At 42.5% G+C, this 23371-nt stretch overlaps 1 protein-coding gene across 3 annotated transcripts in view; it reads right to left on the bottom strand.

The window, feature by feature from the left end:
* Nucleotides 1-23371, bottom strand: part of TMCC3 (transmembrane and coiled-coil domain family 3) — an 88880-nt gene that overhangs the window by 46694 nt on the left and 18815 nt on the right. The window contains exon 1 of one of the 3 annotated variants that reach the window (XM_035126850.2): nt 21255-21651. The exons of the other annotated variants lie outside the window; for them this stretch is intronic. Coding sequence (XP_034982741.2) covers nt 21255-21323 — 69 coding nt within the window. The 5' untranslated portion in view covers nt 21324-21651. Of the gene's footprint in view, nt 1-21254; nt 21652-23371 lie in introns of those variants that run through there. 3 annotated transcript variants of the gene reach the window in all.

Genomic DNA, 23371 nt, shown 5'->3' on the forward strand with positions numbered 1-23371 from the left:
TGTCTTCTTCTTTCAGAAAATTATTACCATTTCAGTGCATTTGCTTGTGAATAGATAGCAGAATTACCCTCTATAATGAGTGCAACCTAGTTTATAGAAACTTTAGGCCTAGTTCCACAAACAGCTGTTGAGGTGGTAAACCTAGGTCCAGACTGTGCAGGCAGGAACTCACATGACTGAATGCTCCTTCCCCAATTTACATTAAATCCACAGGGATTTTTTTTATGAAGGATCATTTAATCATGTACTCCCATCTGCAGTCTGAGGTAGTACAGTTCAGACAGAGGTTCACTACCTCAGCGTTTCTCAACCGCTGTTCCGCGGCACACTAGTGTGCCGCGAGACGCTGGCTGGTGTGCCGCGACGTGCGGCGGCGAGAAGGGCGATTTGCATTGTCACGTGCCTGGCGGCCGCCAATAACCAGCACTAACCCGCCGGAAAGCAATATTTCTCCTCCTCTTTCCCAAAGCTCAGTGCAAACGAGCCTGGCGGCCGCCAATACACAACGCTGACCTGCCAGAAAGCAATATTTGGCAAGTGTTTCTTACAGTCATAATTATAATATAGGGCGGCACAGAGTTAATTTTTTTAACTTTTTTAATGGTGGTGTGCCTCGTGATTTTTTTCACGGAACAAGTGTGCCGTGGCCCAAAAAAGGTTGAGAAACACTGCACTACCTTATCTGCTTTTTTTGGAAGAAGCAAGCCTTAGTGCGCTACCAATGAAGGATGGCATATGAACTTGATCAGAAGCTGCCAAAAGTATGCACTTTGCACAAAACTAGCTGTCTAGTCCTGTTATGTTGGGTGAGTTTCAGTTAGTAAGGCTTGAGGATGCAGACAAGGTGCTTGAATTGGTCAGGGCAGCAACTTGCCCCCTTGACTGATAAAAACTAGCTGGGAGGGGGCAGGTGGCTGGGCCAGGGAGATGATTACCGTAATGCCTCCTTGTGAGAGGGAGTGGTCCCTGCCTGCTTCAAGCAGGCAATGGTAAAACCCTTTCTGGATCCAGAAAATCTAAGTAATTATATTGGCCAGTTACCAATATCCCTTTCTTGGCCAAGGTTCTTGAGTGGGTGGTTGCAGACTAGACCCAGGTGCTCTTGGAGGAAAATGGTTTTCTAGATTCATTTCAATCAGGGTTTAAGCTGGGTATTAGCACAGAAACTGCTTTGGTCACCCTGTGTGATGCCTTCTGTCACGGGGGGGGGGGGCGACGTGTTCTTGTTTCCAGAGAGTGATGCTTGGGAGTGCTCTTCAGTTCCATGGAACCTTTAATGTGGGGTTCCTCAGGGTTCTATGTTATCCCCCACACTGTTTAATATCTACATCAGGCATCCCCAAACTGCGGCCCTCCAGATGTTTTGGCCTACAACACCCACGATCCCTAGCTAACAGGACCAGTGGTCGGGGAAGATGGGAAGTTTGGGGATGCCTGATCTACATGAAACCACTGAGTGGGGTCATTGGGAGTTTTTGAGTACTTTAGCAGCAGCATGCTGATAGCATGCAGCTCTACTTTTCCTTTACATCTGCAAGTGTGGCAGTGGATGTACTGGACCGTTGTCTTGCCTTGGCAATGGACTGGATGAGAGCCAATAAACCAAAGCTCAATCCAGATAAGACTGAGACACTGTTAGTGTGTGGTTCCTTAGACCAGATGGATGGGACTTGGTGGAGTTACACTCCCTCTGAAGAAGCAAGTATGCAGCTAGAAGGTACTTCTGGATCCACTGCTGTCACTTGAGGCTCAGGTAGCCTTGGTGACATGGTCTTCCATCAGCTTCAGCTGGTGGAGCAGCTGCACCCTGTCTGGTGTCATGGACTGGCTGGATGTAGAGGAGTGGTGCAGGGCACAAGCTGGGGAACTGCCAGGGGAGGAAGGCTCAGAGCCAGGGGATTGGTGGTGGGACAACAATAATAGCTGTCTGATAGCTGAGTGGTCAGAGGGAGCAGATTGGGAGCAGGAGGTGTTGGAAGTTGACGAGGTAACAGGGTTTAGTGAGCAGGAAGAGCTCTGGCTATGAAGCACTGCATCACAACTAAGGGTTCTTATTATTGTATGAGCTCTCTCTGTTGTTGACAGAAAAAGCATTTCAGGCCTTATCTGTTTGACCTTGTATGACAGATAATAGCCACTATGCAGGAAATCACAAAGGTTTTATTGTCCATGCTTTTCTCATTTTCCAGTATGCTATGATCACAAGGAAAGTAACTGTCAACCAAATGCTATTTGGCCTGCCATGTAAATAGCAATAAGCTGCAGCAACTATCAGTGCCAGTTCTGTATCAGCCAAGGAATGAGCGGCATGGCTGTGTGACACAGGACATGCTGTATTTCACAAGAACACTATCAATGAACACTCCAAGTAACTGTCATCCTTTCACAATCTCATTAAATGAGGTATTCCAACTGCTACGGCATGTGCATCTCTCAGTCTAATGCAACGGACACGAAACCACACAAACTGTTGTGGTATACTACATAAACTTACTCAGGTAGTTGATTCCATTTGTCATTTCCCCTAATAACCGAGGCGGGTGGCGCTGTGGGTTAAACCCCTGAGCCTAGGGCTTGCCGATCAGAAGGTCTGCGGTTCGAATCCCCGTGACAGGGTGAGCTCCCGTTGTTCGGTCCCTTCTCCTGCCAACCTAGCAGTTCGAAAGCATTGACATGTGCAAGTAGATAAATAGGTACCGCTCCGACGGGAAGGTAAACGGTGTTTGCATGCGCTGCTCTGGTTTTGCCAGAAGCAGCTTAGTCATGCTGGCCACATGACCCGGAAGCTGTACACTGGCTCCCCCTGCCAGTAAAGCGAGGTGAGCGCCACAACCCCAGATTTGTCCACAACTGGACCAAATGGTCAGGGGTCCCTTTACCTTTAATTATAAGCTGAAAGCAAGTGGCTTGCATTATATTTATGAATCTGGATTTACTTTTCTCACCTATGTATAGAAAGTAAAAGCTAGGCAGAGAATAAAAGAAGTTCTTCAAGTTTGGGTTCATATGTTTGTTGTTGTTTAGATTTGTATACCGCCCTATACCCATTAGATCTGAGGGTGTTTCACAACATAAAAATACACAAAATACATTATTTATATTATTTATAGTGTGCACATGAGGACGGGTCTCTGCCTAGAAGAGGATTCAATTTTAAACTTGCCCATGGCAGGAAAGTAGAGGCTGGGGTAAACAGGGCACCAGTATATGATTCTTTCAGTTGCATCTGCTTTGACTTAGGCCACATTCACACCATACATTTAAAAGCTCTATGAAACTACTTTAAACAGTTGTGACTTTCCCCCAAAGAACTCTGGGAGTTGTAGTTTGCTAAGGGTGATGAGAGTTGTTCAGAGACTCCTACACTTCTTACAGAGCTACCATTCCCTGTGAAGAGGGATTGACTGTTAAACCACTCTGCGAATTGTAGCTCTGTGAAGGGAATTGGTGTCTCCTATGTGTGTGTACATGCAGGTGTGTTCTCCTAGTACCACCACACATTTATTTTACCTAATTTTCAACCTTGTGATAAGTCCTAAAACCAGCCGTTTAGCATGTTAAAACCATTAGTCAAAATTAGATAAAATCATGACCTTTAGATAATATGTGCATTTTTCTGCAAGTGGTTTTCCCTGGCTTGCCCCACATTATGCAAATCCTCTTTTGAAATTAGAAATTTTTTGAAATTAGAAAATCAGAGTTCTGTAACTATGTAACCTATGTAACAGGGTAATAGAATGGGTAATAATGCATTAAGTAGTCTTGTGTAATAGCCCATTTAAAAAGGAATAGCCATAGAGGAAATATCTGCATGCTGTACATTACTTAAAGCTCTTAAACAGCTAAAGCCCAAAGGTGTCTTGGAGGTGTCTCTCTAAATCTCCTAACATAGAAATTATGAACGTGTGTTCACTGCATTTAATAAGGGTTTAGTTTCCAATCACAGTTTATTTTGTGGCCCAAACATTCAATGAACACTTACAGTAAATAGAAAACAGCAGATAATCTATTTCATGCTACATACATTTAGAGTTTAAATGAACTGAGGCCAGCTACTGATTCTCAGAAATGCAAAGTCCATGTCCCATTTTACAATTACTGCCGAGGGAGTTATCGACTTCGCCTGCAGAGGTCTAAATGAGCTTTTCATGTCAGATGAAACTGCTGCAATTCTACATTTCTATAACCAATATCATATGCTTTTAAAAAAATGTTCATATTGCACAGTTGAATTGCTGAATTGTAGAGAGACAAAGTGTTAGCAATTTCAGGAACAACTTACCAAAAACATCAAGTTCAAAACATATTTAAACGGCTATTAACTAATAAATTGCACGTCTTTAGTGTCTACAATACCCAACACTGCTGCATTTATGCCAATGCCCTTTTAAAATGCTCCAGCATCAACTGAAATTGGCAATAGAAATATTCAGGACCTCTTCATTTTCTAAAAATGTTTGCTGTTTTATCGCTGGGATCAGCTGAATGGAATAACCAATAGACCAATTAATTAATAGGCCAATTATGTTTTGATTCTTTTATGCAAGGACATTTCTCAGTTTTTCACAGTACCTAAGCAGACATCTCAATATTCTAGAAACAGGAACGTCTGCCTAGCCCTTGAAAGGAATCTGAAGATTCCTGCTAATTTAATCTTATTGACCTCATAGCCACTTTCCCTTCAAGCAGTCTTGACTCTTTGAGAAATGCATTGTTTTTACAAGAAGAGGAGGAGGAGGAGGAGGAGGAGTTTGGATTTGATATCCCGCTTTATCACTACCCTAAGGAGTCTCAAAGCAGCTAACAATCTCCTTTTCCTTCCTCCCTCCCACAACAAACACTCTGTGAGGTGAGTGAGGCTGAGAGACTTCAGAGAAGTGTGACTAGCCCAAGGTCACCCAGCAGCTGCATGTGGAGGAGCGGAGTCGCGAACCCAGTTCACCAGATTACAAGTCTATACCGCTCTTAACCACTACAGCACACTGGCAGAGTTTGTTTCATTAACATAATATTTTAGGTTTAAAAATGTCTTAAAACTGACTATACACTACTAGAATGTAAATGAAATTTACGTGTCTTGCGCTCTGCCACCTGTTTAGACTTGGTTCTTGTAAACTGTGTTGGGAATAATTTTATCATATCCATACTTCCCATAGATATAGCATCTATGACAGCTGGATTTAGAAACTTTGCCTGCCCCAGCTTTTATAACTTAAAATACAATAAATTCATTTTTCCTGTCTGAGGGTGTGTATTTATTGCATGGAACCAATATTTAGGGGAGGGGGGAGCCAATATGTTGTTTTAGCATGCAAAGGGCAACGGTTTTTCTGTCACTCATAAAATATGAGTTGCTACATGATGAAAAACTGAATTATAGTTATAATTATGATAATAATTCCCGAAAAGAAGTACCTGTATTGCAGTGATTAAATACTGAAAATCCCAGATATTCCATCTGTAATATTTTACTTACAAACATTTTCTGAGCGATAAAGTCATCCTGTAGATCAGGCATCCCCAACCTGTGGCCCTCCAGATGTTTTGGCCTACAACTCCCATGATCCCTAGCTAACAGAACCAGTGGTCAGGGAAGATGGGAATTGTAGTCCAAAACATCTAGAGGGCCGAAGTCTGGGGATGCCTGCTGTAGATGATTTGTAGAGGAACAAAGATGCACATCTATTGATAAATTTGAGAATGTGTCAACATACAGACACTTGGCAACACACCTCGTGTTGCAATCCTGCACTCAGTTGTGCAATTTTCAGACTATAGATGTTAGTATTTAGCAGAGTACAAAAGACTGACAGCAATAATTGATGTTCCCATTATTTTCCTTTCAATAATAGAAATCTGTGTAAGCCAAATGTTTTTAGTATATGAAGAACAAGACTTTCCATAGAGAGTGTAGTTTCAAATCCTAACCAATGAGCTCATCAACATTTCTCTCTCTCTTTCACACATACACACAGAGATATCTCTTTGAAATGAGAATGATGTTAGTTATGTCATGCATTGGAGACCAAGCGCTATACATGTGATAAATTAATAGCAAAATTCAGTCAAGCAAGAAAATCAGAATGACACAAGACATAAAGCTTAGTTTTCTTACAAGACAGACCACTTGCAGATTCTCTCTTGTAAATCTTAACCATCCAAAGAATTGTGTTCCCTCTCTCAGATATTAAACTACATTTGTTCTTCTACAGTCATCATATAAATATGACACGAGTCAGCTATCAACAGTGGTCAGATTACGACATCTTGGGGACAAGCATATGAAATGCAAAACAATATTAGATTACATATTCTGTAGTAGCAGAGATAAAACCATTGTCGAGGAAACTGTCATGAATTGCTGTTGATTAAAGTTTCTTGCTAGTTATTATCCTATGTAACATCACATGTCTGATTCAGCAGATGATTTCAGAAACATACTCATTATATTTCTGCCTGAAACACATTTACACTGAAATATAATCAACCCCATTTGATTTAGACAAGAATTTTCTTCCAAGTAAAAGCTTTGATTTTCACTTTTCTGTTTTGAACTTCAGAAAAGTTCCAAATTAGTTTAAATCAGGCCACCAGAGTATATCTACTATAAAGCAGTACTTAAAAAACTAAATACATTCAACTAAAAATCATTTGCAGTATTTTAATGTCCCCTGTCCAACCAGAGCTGGGAAGCGGGAGTCTCAGAGCTCCCCCTTGTGAGCATTAAGTGCTCACAACATGGAACCAGGCAGAGAGCCTTGAGTTGCATGACCTACCGTATCTTCTGAGCTATAGTCTACCTGTGGGCACCTGTACATACTGGCTGGGGTGTGCTGCTATATTTGGAAGCTGCATTACACCATATTGTCTGTTCTGTCATGATGACAGGAAAGGACCATAGCTCAGAGAGCCAGTGTGGTGTAGTGGTTAAGAGCGGTAGACTCGTAATCTGGGGAAGCGGGTTCGCGTCTCCGCTCCTCCACATGCAGCTGCTGGGTGACCTTGGGCTAGTCACACTTCTTTGAAGTCTCTCAGCCCCACCCACCTCACAGAGTGTCTGTTGTGGGGGAGGAGGGGGAAAGGAGATTGTTAGCCGCTTTGAGACTCCTTCGGGTAGTGATAAAGCGGGATATCAAATCCAAACTATTCTTCTTCTTCAGTTGTAGAGCATCTGCTTTGCATGCAAAAGTTCCCAGGTTCAACTCAGGCATTTCCAGATGGATGTGGAAATGTCCCTTACCTGAAACCCTGGAAAGTTGCTGCTGGCCGTTGTTTATCTCAGATGGATCAGCTGATCCACAAGTGTCTCATACATGACTGGATAAGTATTTGTTTTTTTAAAATTTGTTGCTCCTTTGGGAGAAGAAACTCCAGTTGGAAATTATTTATATAAATGAACATGAAAAAACCAAGGGCATGGGGTTTTTTTTATGTATGGGCTGGTAGAGTTTATACAGGGGAGGACAAGCAAATGCTGTGTTTGCTTGTAGAAAGTTGCCCCATGTGCGCTGCATCTCATCATATACCTCTTTCAAGGTAGTGCCAGGATATGGTGAAGGTTGCCATACTTCTGGAATTTCCTGGACATATCTGGAATACTGCTGTCTCTTGCAGTGTCTAGGCGGACAACTTTGCCAAAAAACAACTTTTCTGTCCGGATTTTCACTGTTTGAAATCTGGGAACCCTACCCTATGTGCCAACCAGGTTTAAACAAACCTACTTCTGTGGTGGAGCATAATAGAAGATTGCCATCAGAATCATTCCTATGTTCAGAACTGATTGCCATATTTATGGTTTTATAAATAGCATAAGTAAATGTGAATATATATCTCTAGTACACAAAGCTGTGGCAAAGTTTGTGAGCTGCAAAGCAGGAAGTTCTGAAACAAAAACAGCAAGATAACACCAGGCATCTCAAACTGAAGACACATTCACCTGGCTGCCAATTTCACTGCAGCAAGCCTGGTCAGGTTTCACTGAGTCACACACAAATACACGGTTGCCCATGCCAGCTAAATGTGCCAATCTGAACCAATCTAAGCCAGTCACTGTAGCTTGGTGTTACTTCCCTTACAATCATCACCCAACCAACTGGAAATGAAGGAATGTTGATTTTTACTCAATGAGCTGATACTGAAATGAGAAAAGTGGGCCACAGAATTGGCACACCTTCTAGGCAGTCAGTCTGACTTATCTCTGATTCATGCATCACACATTTATTCAGTTGCCTCGGCCAACTATTTCTAGGGGCATTTTGCACTCATTTACACACAACGTAGTTTTCTCCTTTAGCCAAGTCAATACAGACAGCACACATTAAGTGGGTGATCAGGGACCATGGGCAGGTAAGAAATCTAATTTAATAATAATAATAATAATAATAATAATAATAATAATAGTACTAATAATGCTTCAGTGAAGGTCCATTCAAAGGGATTTTGTATTACCATCTAGGTAGAGCACATCTTCTTTCCTTTCTATGATGTGGCAAGACGCATAAACCAGTCCAAACCTCTGTCTTACCTACCGTGTTTCTCACATTTTAAGACACCGTCTTATAACTTTTTTCCCTCAAAAAAACACTGGGTGGCTTATTTTCAGGGAATGTCTTGTTTTTATTACGTCAGGAGCAGTGCCCCTCTTGCTCCCTGGCTCCCTGCGGGGCAGGATTCTTGACTGAAAGAAAAGGACGGGCAACAGCCACCACCAAACTCCGTGAGAGGGAGTCTGAGGGAAGGGAAGTGTGTGCGTCCCTGGCCCAGCCCTCTCTCCCCGGCCCTGGGATGTTCGTGAGGGAGGGAGGGAGGGAGCTCCTCCGAAGGGCTGCTCTCTCTCTCTCTCTCCTCCCAGGTGGGGACTCACTTAATAGCAATCTGCTACACTGGAGCTTCTTAAATTTAAACCAGTACAGTATAATGGAATCTATCTGTGTGATGCAGTACGTATAGCAAATAAGGATCTCTACCAGCCAGCCCAAGACTTAAGAGCGAAAGTTCCAACAATGTAGCACTTTGTAGCACTGATAGCAAAGAGGCTACCGGCTGATAAGAGATACTGTAGAAAACAAGGCAGTTGAGCAGCAATTAAAATGGTAAATGGTAGCAATTGTAGCAATTGAGCCAGCAGGAAAGCGGGGTGAGATAATCTGCTGGTCCTAACTGCTTCTCTTACCCACAAAATGTTAACTTTTAGTAGCTCCTAAACAGCGAGAAGCCACCGGCAGCGATCCCGGTACCAGTAAAAATCCTTAAAGGGGCAGCTCTACAGACAAGCAATAGAAAGAAAAAGAATCCTCACTTTTTAAAAGGTTTTTAAAAGGGGGGAAGGTGGGGGGAAGCGAGAGGTGGGCTCTGTGTGTGTGTGTGTGTGTGTGAGAGAGAGAGAGAGAGAGAGAGAGAGAGAGAGAGACACGCAGGGGAGAGAGAGAGAGAGAGAGACGCGCACACAGAGTCTCTCCCTAAAGGGGAAGGCAGCGTCTTCAATCGCCCCTCTTTTCTTCCTCCTGTTTCATCTCCTCCCCACCGCAAATGCCACTTTTCTCCTCTTCACTCACACAGCCTAGCTAAAAAAAAAAAAATCGAACGGGAGGGGAAATCACGAGTCTGCAGCAACCAGCAGCTATGGCTCTTCGGTGCATTTTTACAAGCTTTTAAAAGAAATACGTGTCTTTGGAGCGACAGCAAAATGGGGAGAGATTTTTAGGGGGGGGAGTTTGCTGGCGGGAGGGGGGAAGGGTCTATCACTATGTCTTATTTTCGGGTTATGGCTTATATCGCACAATTGCTTAGAAATCCTGCTATGTCTTATATTATGCCTACGTCTTAAAAAAGGAGAAACACGGTACTGGCTGCAGATTGTTCACTGAGTCCATTGTCATTTGCAGATTCTCCCAGCCACCTATCTGGGAGAAAGTTTAAATGGCCCAACCGCATGACTGGGGACTGCATGCACAGGCCTTTCCTAAAGAATTGTCATTGTGCCTGAACAGGATTCAACGGGAAAGCCCCACCTATGTAGTTGGGTTGTTTAAAAATATTGTCCCAGTCAGGGTAAGTGATGTGGTTCCCATATGGCTGTGAAAACATCTAGAGAACATTTGACTTCTGGAACAAAGACTTGATCATTTAATATAGGGTAGACATGACTTTGTCACCAGGCTGCTCAGTTTACAGTGACGGTTCCATTCATATGATAGCTGCTCCTAATTTAGAGCAAAATCAGATCAAACGCTCATTAACTGGAAGACAAAGGAAATTTTGCTTAGCAGGGAGACAAATTAGATTTATTTTCTTTTGTATAGTTGATGGACTGTTTGCCATGCAGGAAGAGTAGGTGGTTGACTATGACATCAACCTATTGTCTGTTTCTAATTTAAAAACATGCCATGATTTGAGAGGCCCATCTATTTGCATATTTGCATAAAGCAGCATAATTGCAGAACAGGTGCTGACTGATCACCAATGAAGTCTACAGCTTAGCAATCTTAGCATATTCACCCTATAACTGGAAAATAATGATCATAAAGAGCACATAATTGCTGCCTGGACACTATACTTTAAAAGCCCCTTTGTTCCCATTGCACATTACTACCTATGTGATCCTTATGTCGTACAAGGGAGCGGATGGCAAGATTCAAATATGATTTGCCTTATGCTGAATTAGGCATAAGGCACTTCATATTTCATGGGGTCACGAAGAGTCGGACACAACAACAACAACAATGCTGAATCAAACCATTGGTCCATCAAGCTTGGCGCTGTCTACTCTGGACCAACTGGTAGCCAGTCTCCAAAGTTTCAGCCAAAAATCTTTCCCACCCCTATTTGCAGATGCAAGCGATTGAACTTACCACCTTTGCCATGCAGACTACATGTTCTACCACTGAGCTACATGCTAGGGGAATTTTCTTCCATTCCTCTGGTGGGGTTCAAATGCCTGAAACCATGGTATGAAGTGAGTTTCTGATTCCAAAGGACAAAGTTTATCAGAATCTTTTCAAATTCCATGTAGGCAGGATTTTTAGCATACATATTGACATGTGAAATGCCCACTTTTACTACAATACCAGACTATGAAGACACCATGTGTACACACCACACACCCACACTCATTTCACCTAAGTGTGTGAACAAATGCAAAACAACATCTTTTAGAAAACAACTATTCTGGGCTTCCTATTTCCGGTGGTGAGAAATGGCTGACTCCCATACGATCGGATCTCAGCTGTGCCAGTAATTCAGGGCTGATATGGGGGTATCATATGATATGAGGGTAGCGGAGGACTGTCTTGAAGACCCACAGATTTTCCGAGATTGCTAGCTTGCATTGTGCAAGAGGCAGGACACTGGGTCACAGAGCACGACACAGCTGGCACTCTCTGATGCCACTCCCATAGGTGGGAATATCTATTCGATAAAATAATCAGATTTGGACAATAAACAGACATAGCCTGGACCGAAGAAGACTGAGAAAAAACCTGTAGATTTGTACAGTCCCTGGCTAGGACTTGAAGGCTCAAACTTCAAAGAGATTCTCTTCATGGTGTTTGGATTAAGGAGGTATCATATGATCTTTTTTTCTTCACAATACTTACAATTGGCTGCTCTGTCAAGCCTCATTAAGAAATCTAATTTATTTTGAGGAGTATAGACGGACTATTTATAATTGGATATTCAACTGCGTAACCTTATTTGGTTTGAAAGACTTGATAAAAAAAGGAAGGAACAAGATGGTGCTCGTTAATGACGCAGCACAGAAAAAATGTAAGTTCCGCCCTGTTTTGAGGGAAGTAGAGATGCTTGTTGGCTGACTTTGTAGTGATTTGAAACAATAATGTGGGATAACATGCATAGCAGCTGTTTGCAGAATTTCTTCATTAAGTGCGCGAGAGAAGGCTAAATGGATGTCTAGCAGCCCCCCTCCTAGGGCCAGGAGGGGGAATGTGTGGGCTCTGAAAGCTGATTGATCATCAAATGATTTACATCTGTGGAATACAGTTTACTTATAGTACAAAATGCAAACAGCATGCCTTTCATTAAGCGACAGACTTCAGTAACAGCCCGGATGGGAGCAATTTAACAACTTAATAACACGGGAGTTGCTGCACCATTAAATTTTAAACGAGGTCTTGGACAACAGCCTGGATTGGAAGTGGAATGAGATTGGGAGGGGTTGCGCTGGTAGATAGACAGTTGGAAAAATACACACTTACAAATAAAGCTGTACTCGATGGATGTAAGGATATATAACTTTTGACATGATCGAGAATCGCACAGCCAGGGACGGAGAATTTTAAAGTGGTAAAATCAGAATGTGGAAAATAGAACAAGAATCAGGAACGAGACATGAGAAGGCTCTTCAGGAGGTCCAGACTATGGGAAGCCCGGGGGGGATTAATAATTTGGACTACAATTTGGCTCTCTTCTTTTTTTATTTTAATTGGCTGTCTGTATTGGAAAAACTAATAAAAATGATTTTTTTAAAAAAGAAAAAGAAAACAACTATTCTGAATCCTGACATTTTATGCCTTCAAATAGCACGTTCTTGTTAATCCTACACACTTCAGTGGGACGAGGGACTTACTCCAGTGTGTTTTCTTATCATAGCTGTAATGCACTATGCCGGCTTTTTGAGGCTCTTTCTACTTGTGCAGATAAAAGTGAGTTGGTCCTTTCTAAAGTGGGTCAGAAGCAGTAAGCAAGGCAAGGCATAATCTCAGTTGGAAAGAATTGTTTTCTTTGTGTTCATTAGGATGAAAGCAGCTTCTGTCCATTTTGGACAATAGGACTTTCATAGCGGTAGGGAGATAATGGGAGAATTAACGACATTAGCCCAGAAATAGCATTCAACAGTCCGCAAAGTGGCCTACAGTAATAACTATCTTTCGCAGTGTTCCTGTGAGGCAAATAAGCATGTACTATTAGACTGATATAGAACCTGTTTGCTGATAAAGAAGACCTACCCAAGACCCATATTTTTAGCAATAGCCTCTAATTTTGAGTACTGCGGATGAATTCCCAAATAGCAAAAACTTTCAGGAGGCTGCATTGCAGGCCTGCATTCATGGTTCTTAGCCTGTGGTTGTCAGAGTGGGAGGATAATGTCCAAAAGGAAGCAAAGGCTGATAGCAAAGAAGCTGGATTTTTCCTACACCATTCCACACTCTCCATTCCCCAGCTACCTTTTCCCATTTGATTAAAAGGAAAAAAACACAGAACTAGCCAAAAGCCTTCTACAATATATTATTAACAGTTTGATGAGCTGTGTCCACTCCAGTGATTTATTGCTAAACAGAGAGCCCGCAAAGAAGCCATGAACTCAGTGGTCTTGAAAACCTTGTTCTTTGCACTTCCTATACATTGTGCTCCCATTCACCTTTTCTTTCATAACTTACCCTGATAATCAAAACAGCAAATGTGGGAAACACGATATCACAATATTGTGCACAGGTGAAAGGGATTCAGCCCACATGTAGGAATGGGGGAGACAAACAATTCAGGTCATACTTTAAGATGAACCTACCTAATCCACACTTTCTGAAACAATATGAGAACTGCACAGCTCATCCTTCAAAATTTGCACCTCTTCAAATTTTGCAACACGGTTTTCTGATTTTTGCAATGCAATTAAATGCAGCTGTACACAAATACTGTGTACAAAAATGCATACACTGTGGTAAAGTGTGCACAAAAATACATAAATTAGTGAAAACAAAGTACAAAATCAGAGGAAACTGATTTGCAGTTGTTGTTGTTGTGTGTGTTTTTTGTATTTTAGGCAGAATTGTATACAAATGTGTATATTAGAGGAGATATTCACCAAAAATGTGGGTGAATTTTCATCAGGGCTTATTTCATTTTCTTTTTTAAAATCACAAACTGGTGTGGTGATCTTAAAGTTGGAAAAATGGGAAACTGAATGAAACAAAAACTGACAGATTCACCCAGCTGTCCCTGGGTGGGCTCAATCCAACAACAACCTTATGGTTAAGAGCCAGACACACTGACCCATTGCACCACAGACACCAATGCCCATAATGATATCATGTTTACAGTTGATGTTTACAATTTGTTTTATTTGTATGTTAACTTTAACATTGCATGACTCTTTCAAACGTAGAAGCTGTTTCAATGGCTGAAGCTTAAAACTAAATATTATGCTTTCTTGCTTTCAAACCCTGTTCTTGAGCAAAAATATGTTCTCTCTGCATAGCTACAAGGCAAGAAGGAACAGGATTGTTTGCTCTTAAAAGGCATTCAATGTGCTTTCAAAAACATGTTAAGAATGCTCTCCATTTTATCAAGTCAGATGCCTGCAGGAATATCTTCTTAATATGGATTTCAAATTAAAATACTGCTATTGAATGATGCAGTCCATCAAACCCTGGTTCTACAGAACTTCCATTCAGTTGAAGATTCATTTTCAAGAGACTGAAATGTGAAAAGCCTAAATATATACAGTTCTACAGGGGAAAACCCTGATGCATAGAGGACAAAAATGCACATTATAGAGAATATATCTGTTCACAGTTGATGAAAGGAACATTGAAATGCTATTCAAAGTCCAGAGTCTTGCATGGCCATCAATAAATTTTAAAACCATATTACAAACAAATTTAACACCTAGTTTCTTTCTTGCACTCATGTACTCTGACCACAAGAGAGAAGTGCAAGAGCACTTCAAGTGAGACATGTGAATATCTGTCATTCTTCATATTCTAGTTTTTCAGGCATCTAGTTTTTCAAGACTCTGTGTGCATGCATTCATTTATATCTCAGGGACTACCATATTAAAAGCAAAACCTTCTCAGCAGTGTCCCTCTCTGTCTGAGGAATGCTTTCTCTAAAGAGGCCTACCTGTACCAGGAAAAAACATCCCATTTTAGTTAACATTATTATAGACTATTTATTATTAACACTTTTGTCTTTATTTATTGTGACTGGGTAATTTGATTGTGGCTGTTAACATTTATGCTCTGTACTGCTTTTGGGTTTTAATATATATGTGCTTGTTTTAAATTCCTTGTACACCACTCAGAGAACTAAATTATGGGAAGATTTATTGTTATTTTACTATTATTTATTAAATTTGTATACCACCCTTCACTAGAAGATCCCAGAGAGGTTCACAATAGAAAAAATACAAAATGAGAAAACAAAAATACCTAACAAAAACCAAAAACAAACCAATAACCCCCCTTCCACAAACACATTTTAAAATGTTTTTATATTAAAGCTCAATAAGGATTTTTAAATGTAGACTTAAAATACAATTGCTTTTTAAGTGAAAGAATCAATGTGCTATGAAATTTGCGACCTACCTGCAGCTCCTCCTTGTATGTGGAACACACCATTTTAAAACAGTTATTAATACAGTATAGGATTACTCTTATTGTATTGCAATAATGTCCTGCGAATCCAACAGAGACCGAGTTACATAAAGACATTTAAATTATAGAACTTCCCTAATGAAATGCTGAATTAATAATCACTATAATTGAAAGTAAATGAGTGGGAACAAATGTGTCAGAAAATAAAATAAAAATGTGGAGAGAGATTTAAAACAAAATGTTTTGACAACAGGTGGTGTTCGGGCAATCAACATTTTTATATTTCTCCTATGACATGTAAAATGAACATTGTATTCTTTATTGAGATGGAAAGTGGGGAAATAAAACCAAATTTATAGCGATGTTAAAACTATATTATACAGAGACCACTGGGTAGAATCATATAGTTACTAGGGTTAGTTTCATTTTCTCTCAATCTCATTGGCAACAACAATCTTACCATCTGATTTCCTTTAGTTCTCCATATCCAATATTCTCCTACATAAATTATTATTATTTCATAAGAATGGATTTGCTATTTTTTATACTGTACAGTTGTTAAGGTGCTACACCCAATATGCCAGCAAGTTTAGAAAACTCAGCAATGGCCAGAGGATTGGAGAAGATCAGTCTACATCCCAATTCCAAAGAAGGGCAGTGCCAAAGAATGCTCCAACTACCGCACAATTGCGCTCATTTCACACGCTAGCAAGGTTATGCTTAAAATTCTACAAGGCAGGCTTAGGCAGTATGTGGACCGAGAACTCCCAGAAGTGCAAGCTGGATTTCGAAGGGGCAGAGGAACCAGAGACCAAATAGCAAACATGCGCTGGATTATGGAGAAAGCTAGAGAGTTCCAGAAAAACGCCTACTTCTGCTTCATTGACTATGCAAAAGCCTTTGACTGTGTCGACCACAGCAAACTATGGCAAGTTCTTAAAGAAATGGGAGTGCCTGATCACCTCACCTGTCTCCTGAGAAATCTCTATGTGGGACAAGAAGCTACAGTTAGAACTGGATATGGAACAACTGATTGGTTCAAAATTGGGAAAGGAGTACGACAAGGTTGTATATTGTCTCCCTGCTTATTTAACTTATATGCAGAATTCATCATGCGAAAGGCTGGACTAGATGAATCCCAAGACGGAATTAAGATTGCCGGAAGAAATATCAACAACCTCAGATATGCAGATGACACAACCTTGATGGCAGAAAGTGAGGAGGAATTAAAGAACCTTTTAATGAGGGTGAAAGAGGAGAGCGCAAAATATGGTCTGAAGCTCAACATCAAAAAAACCAAGATCATGGCCACTGGTCCCATCACCTCCTGGCAAATAGAAGGGGAAGAAATGGAGGCAATGAGAGATTTTACTTTCTTGGGCTCCTTGATCACTGCAGATGGTGACAGCAGTCACGAAATTAAAAGACGCCTGCTTCTTGGGAGAAGAGCAATGACAAACCTAGACAGCATCTTAAAAAGCAGAGACATCACCTTGCCTACAAAGGTCCGTATAGTTAAAGCTATGGTTTTCCCACTAGTGATGTATGGAAGTGAGAGCTGGACCATAAAGAAGGCTGATCGCCGAAGAATTGATGCTTTTGAATTATGGTGCTGGAGGAGACTCTTGAGAGTCCCATGGACTGCAAGAAGATCAAACCTATCCATTCTTAAGGAAATCAGCCCTGAGTGCTCACTGGAAGGATAGATCGTGAAGCTGAGGCTCCAATACTTTGGCCACCTCATGAGAAGAGAAGAATCTTTGGAAAAGACCTTGATGTTGGGAAAGATGGAGGGCACTAGGAGAAGGGGACGACAGAGGACGAGATGGTTGGACAGTGTTCTCGAAGCTACGAACATGAGTTTGACCAAACTGCGGGAGGCAGTGGAAGACAGGAGTGCCTGGCGTGCTATGGTCCATGGGGTCACGAAGAGTCGGACACGACTAAACGACTAAACAACAACAACAATACTGTACAGTGAAAAGCTTTGTTTTTCTGAAACACGTTCGTGTGAATCTGAAAAGGGAATTTGTACCTTTCTATCGTGGATGAGAGATTGTGCTCTGTGGGCTTCAGATGCACATGAACACACATGTATCTCATCATTCTATGATTCCATGTGCAAAAACTAACCAAGTCAGGGGCTGGAATTTACTTCAACAGTGGTGATAAGACAGTGCCCTGTGCCCTCACCTCAGAGCGCCAGGCTATCTTAGAGGGGTGAAGGCACAGGGCAGGACACATACAGCTCTTCCTTTCAACACCTCACTGTTCCCCAGCACCTCCTGCCTAAGGGGGTTGCCTCACTCAGCCTCCTGGTGGTGTCAGCCCTATGCAAAGGTATCTTTAGCCTTTTCCTTGAAAGGCTATATATCCCATGAACATAATTGTGAATCCCATAATTGCGACTGACAAAAAAGGACTGTTTTCAATGATCAAATCCCGCACCAGAGCATTAGTAAATTTCAAAATCAGTAAATACATATCTATTGTTGTGGTGGTTCAATTTTTAAAAAATATTGTTTCATTATATCAAAATGTTATGAGTTGCTAGGTTGGGAGGGGGGAGGAGCTAAAATCCACCTAAATGTGTTGTGAATTTAGTAAAAGTTAGACTTAATCAAGGTTTGATTAAAGTTGCCCAACACGGAAAACCCCTGGATTCATTTATGCTGACAAGATAAGCCAGCTCAGCAGAGGGCAAAGCCCAATGATGGCTCATCAAGTGAATCATCAGAGGGCAATGTAAAGTAGGGGGGCTTTTTTTGCTGGGTGCTAGTGGACAGAGGCAAAGGCCAGGTTTAGGGTTTCAACTTTGAATGACGTAGGCTTGGAACTGGGTAGCAGCGAAAAGAAGGCAGGACAGAACTTAAAGTGAGCTGGGGATGACAGGATGAGAAAGAGACACAGAGGATGGCTTTTTGCTGTCCTTTGAATCCAAGGAGGCAGTGTATGGAGGAGGCTGGACCCTCTTGGGATGTGAATGCTCTGAAATCCCTTCATTTAGGTTCAGGTTGTATATATGTGCAAATAAACCATATATTATAAAGATACCATAATCTCTGCTGTGCCTTATTCCCAAAAGGAAACAGGTAAGTGACAGAAACCACTGGAATATCCAGCTCATGGAGATTGGGGTGTCGTGTAACAATATATGTTTATGTTGCATCCTGCTCTGGAGTTGGTTTTAATGAGTTGGTTCTAAATCACCTAAGTAAATAAATATTGTAAGCCAACTCGGGCATTACAGAATTAGAAATTACATGTATAGATCATAGAGGTGGATGGGATCCTGAGGACCATCTAATCCAACCCTCTGCAATACAGGAATATGCAGCCGTCCCATACGGGGATCGGAACCTCCAGCCTTGGCATTATCAGCAGCACAGAAGATGTAAACAGAAAAGTAATTTGTGCATGAGATTCAACTTGGATGTGGATGAAAAGAAAATGTCACATGCAGCCCTGCACAACATGCTCTAGTACCTAAGGGAAAACAAACATTTCCTTTTGCAAATGGGTCCTTAGATGTTTCATCTAAATCAGCAAGGTTTTAGTGCTTAAGAATCCATAGACCCCATGGAACCTATTGCTCCATAAAGATGCAAAGTCACCAAAAGTATCCTTCACATTGCTACTAGAAACAAAGTACATGCAAAAGCATAGATTACCTTTATTATATTCTTTCCCACATTTTCTAATCCTATGAGGTCAAACCACACAAGTCAATGTGATGAGTATTCAGTACCCAGCAAAATCAAGACCCTAAATGAAAAATTATGCACAATTTGTAATGGCACTGTTTCTCTCTGGTTTTCTTGCTGTTTTACATGTTCTTTCTTTACCTCAGGGAGAGAGAGAGAATAATTTGGAGAGCTTTGAAAGCTCATTAATAACAGACTACTGTAGTTGCTGCACAATAATATGTTATGTTCTTATAGTAGGCATCCTAAAAATTATACTTTCAGATACATTTCAGTAGCATTTTCCTTACATTTTAGTCATCATGCCAAGTGTCTCATATGAAAATGTTTAAAGGGTCATTTATCTTTTCCCATAACATGAGCATGCACATACAAACATTTCAGTTTAATCAAAAGATACCAATATTTGCACATGCTCACTTACAGTAGTTAAGTAATTCAGGACACAACAAGGCATGGGATATCCAGCCATCCTGTCTGATCACTGCAGTTATATTTTATAGACAACTAGTGGAATTCAGCCCGTTTAAAAACGGGCGCTAGAACGCTGCTGTCGTGCAGCGCCGGCATGGGACGGAGCTTCGGAGGTCTCCGAAGCCCCGTCTCATGCCGGAGGTGCGCGGCGAGGCGGCGGGGGGGAGAGAAGCACTTCTCCCGCCCCCCCCCGCCGCGCACCTCCCGCATGAGACGGGGCTTCGGAGACCTTCTCCGAAACTCCGTTCCATGCCGGCGCTGCGTGCCGAGGCGGTGGGGGGGGGAGGAGCGCTTCTCTCCCCCCCCGCCTCGCCGGGCACCTCCCGCATGAGACGGGGCTTCGGAGAAGGTCTCCGAAGCCCCGTCCAATGTCGGCGCTGCGTGGTGAGGCGGCGGGGGGGAGGAGCGCTTCTCCCCCCCGCCGCCTCACAGCGCACCTCCCGCATGAGACGGGGCTTCGGAGAAGGTCTCCGAAGCCCCGTCCCATGTCGGCGCTGCGTGCCAAAGCGGCGGGGGGGAGCGCTTCTCCTCCCCCCCCGCCACCTCGCCGCGCACGCCAAGCCAGTCCCCGAGCCGAAGTGCGGCGCGGCGGGTGCTTTTCGCTGTTTGCCTCCCCCTTCGCTCCGGGAAGGCAAACGGCGAAAAGCCCCCACCGCGCCGCACTTCGGCTCGGGGACTGGCTTGGCGGCGGCGGGAAAAAGGGGAGGAATTCCTCCCCTTCTTCCCGCCGCCAAGCCAAAGCCGGCTTCCCTCAGCGCCCGCTGCCGCTTCGGCTTCCTTGGGGAAGCAAGCAGGCGGGCTGTCTGCCTGCTTGTGTTCGCCGAGGAAGCGCCATCCCATGCCGGCGGTGCGCGGCAAGGCTGCCGGGGGAGCGCTTCTTTCCCCCGCCGCCTCCAGCATGAGACTGGGCTTCGGAGCGGCAGTTGGCTGTTGTCTCTCCGTCCAATCCCTGTGTCCCTGGGGCCCATGCGCAGTACCCCAGGGACACACGGGACAACTGGACGCAGGGACAACTTGGACATTATTATATAGGATCACTTCATTTTAACATCTATCCATTTAACACCCCAAGGTCTCAAGATATTATCAGGCCATTATAAGCAGAACTGAGGCTTGTAAACCACGACAGTACTTTTTATGAGATAATCTTCCTATTTGTAATTTGATTTTGACTGTCTCTTCAAGTCTTGGTATAAGGTATAAGGTAACATACAACTGGAGCATGAAAAAAAAGTAAAACTGCCCTGGTGATCAATTCATAGCAATGCATTTTTCCCGCTTCAGGCAAACATGTATTAGTGATTTGAGTATCCTCAATTATTTCAAGGTAATATGCAAATGTGTTCTGACTGCATGGTTCATATATGGACATGTGCTTTTGAATCTACAATAGAGGGCACTACATCTATATGGCAAATATATATTTTTGAAAATTAAATTGAATATTTAAATCGTGTGTTTATGTTTATACACACAAACACACAGAGAGAGAGAGGGAGAGAGGGAGAGAGAGAGGGAACCTTAAAAATAACAAAAGACATTATAAAATCTTTTTTGGGATTTTTTTTCATCCCACCCCACAAAACCACACACTCCTTTGCATTAAAACAAACAAAACGGCAGGTTAATAAAATGCACAATTTGTTTACCAGAGACCAAAAGATCAAATTCATGATTCTGACAGAATTTGAGAATCCTCGGTGTCTTAAAGACATTGGACCACCACCATAATTTCTTAACTCCTTACCAGCAGATCTGCACAAGTCTTCTGCTTAAATTTCAAGCCTTCGTCTGAATCACAGTCTGGGTCTGCCATTTGGTTGGTCAAAAAGAATTATTTCAGGGTCCTGGGTTTGCCTTCACAAGGCACACCAGCTTGTGACCATGACTTATACTAGCACTAGTACCTACAACAAACAGCACAACGCGGCAGGTAATACCAGTTGAAACCTGTAACACAAAAACGAAGTCTGCTTTCCTAAGGAGGCAAAGTTCATAGGTGGCATTTGCAGTTGATGGCCAGATAGGTTGAGCTGCTGCAAGTGACTGCGATACCAATTAAATTCAATTCAGTCCAGTCATGTGACTTCCAGACAGTATGTAACTATGCAATACAAAGGTGTGGCAACCACTAGACCAGCCCTGAATCATGCTGATTATAGAACCAGGACGAACATAAAAGACTTGACTTAATATTTACCTGTTCTTCTGGGGGTGCTTTCAAGCTTCCCAGGAAAATTTATTACCTAGGTAAGAAGAGGTGGAACCACATTCGTTTGTTAAAATATACAAACAACCCCAGAGGACTTTGGCCATTACAACACAGATAGCAATCTTAAAATAGCTCTGGCAGTGCGCCAGATTACCAATTTATAACCCTCGTCTAGGAGTTTCTACATTTTCAGATATTGTTCCAAACTCTTGTTCAGAGGTGAGAAACAAAAAAAAAAAAAACCCAGTCTCTAACATCCATCTCTTTCTACCCCTCTGTAGCGACAAACCTCCAGTGTCTACTTACACCAGGTTGCTCCACACTCTTTACATAAATTAATGGGAAAGGTTTCTCACCCCTTTGCTCTCTTCTCCCCATTAGCTCTCTTACAGAATAATATTATAATAACCAGCTTTTATCACCAGAAATTTCCTTGGATCTGCTGCTTGGAACAACAACCGTACCAGAACAGAATTCACCCTCATGGTAGGCAAAACAAGGGTTTCTAATTCACTGCAACTCTAAATTCCTATCTGCCTGTATACAAGAATGATTTTGGGAGGAGCCCTATTCTTGTAGGTGTATGAGAATGGTCAAACATTGGGTAATGCTGTTTCCTAGACACCACTAAGAGGTGTATGCATGACTCTTCTGCAACATTAGCCTTCAAATTGTCAGACTGGTGCCTACACTTTGCTACACTAACAAACTGATACCTATTAGAAGCAGACATCTTTCATCACGGCTGCAGTGCTTATTTCAACATGTAGGTACATTTGTTAGTAAGACAGGGTAGCAAATGGGTTGACCTTATGCTGTCTCATAGATTTCAGAGAAAGGCAATCAAAGGGGGGAAAAGTTGTCAAGTGCAATTGTGGCTGACAGAAACACTGGGCGAAATCAGCACGCATACTGCTTAGACAGACTCATAGCATCATATATCATGTCCTTCCTAAAAGAGGGCATGTGTTGCGGCGAGACCTGGAGACTGACCTCCTGGTTGTGGGTGGGTATATTGGATAGCCACAACACCTGATAGGTAGGTCCCTCATTGCTGGGTGTATAATCTGGCCAATGGGGTGCAGTTGAAACGGATCGAGGGACCTATACCTACCCTATGCACATGACCCAGAGCTTCCTCTTTCGGCTCGTGCATCGGAACACCCGCCCACCTCTCCCTACTTTTAGGGCATTTTGCGACTGACCTTGCTATGCCTTCGTGTGTTGTGTGTCGTCTGTCATTAGGACAAGGGCACGGCAGGAATTTTCCCCACTTGGCTGATTGGCTTTCGGTTTCACCTGCTGCATACCAAATCGTCACAACTTGTAAGGTTGTGGATAGGCACTGCTTCAGGTGATAGGGATGGGAGAACAGTCTCGCCATCCCTATGTTAAGGGTATTCCGTTAAAGGAATCCAGGGACTCAACTTGGTTTGGTCAACCCCTGAAAGAGGGTTGTGCCCGTGCCTGAGTCCAGGGGAGCATCTGGGGAATTAACAGAGTCTGTTCCCGGGCTTTTCACCTACCTCAGGTGTTCACCCTTGGGTGACCTATGATGGAGCTCTGGGTCAGCGCTACTTGCAAGGGTGCAGGGAGCTAGTCGAACCAGAGCCTATGCAACCACTCTCTTTTCTGTAATCAATAAAGTTGTG

This window comes from Zootoca vivipara, chromosome 10 (assembly GCF_963506605.1).
Source record: "Zootoca vivipara chromosome 10, rZooViv1.1, whole genome shotgun sequence".
Lineage (NCBI taxonomy): Eukaryota > Metazoa > Chordata > Lepidosauria > Squamata > Lacertidae > Zootoca > Zootoca vivipara.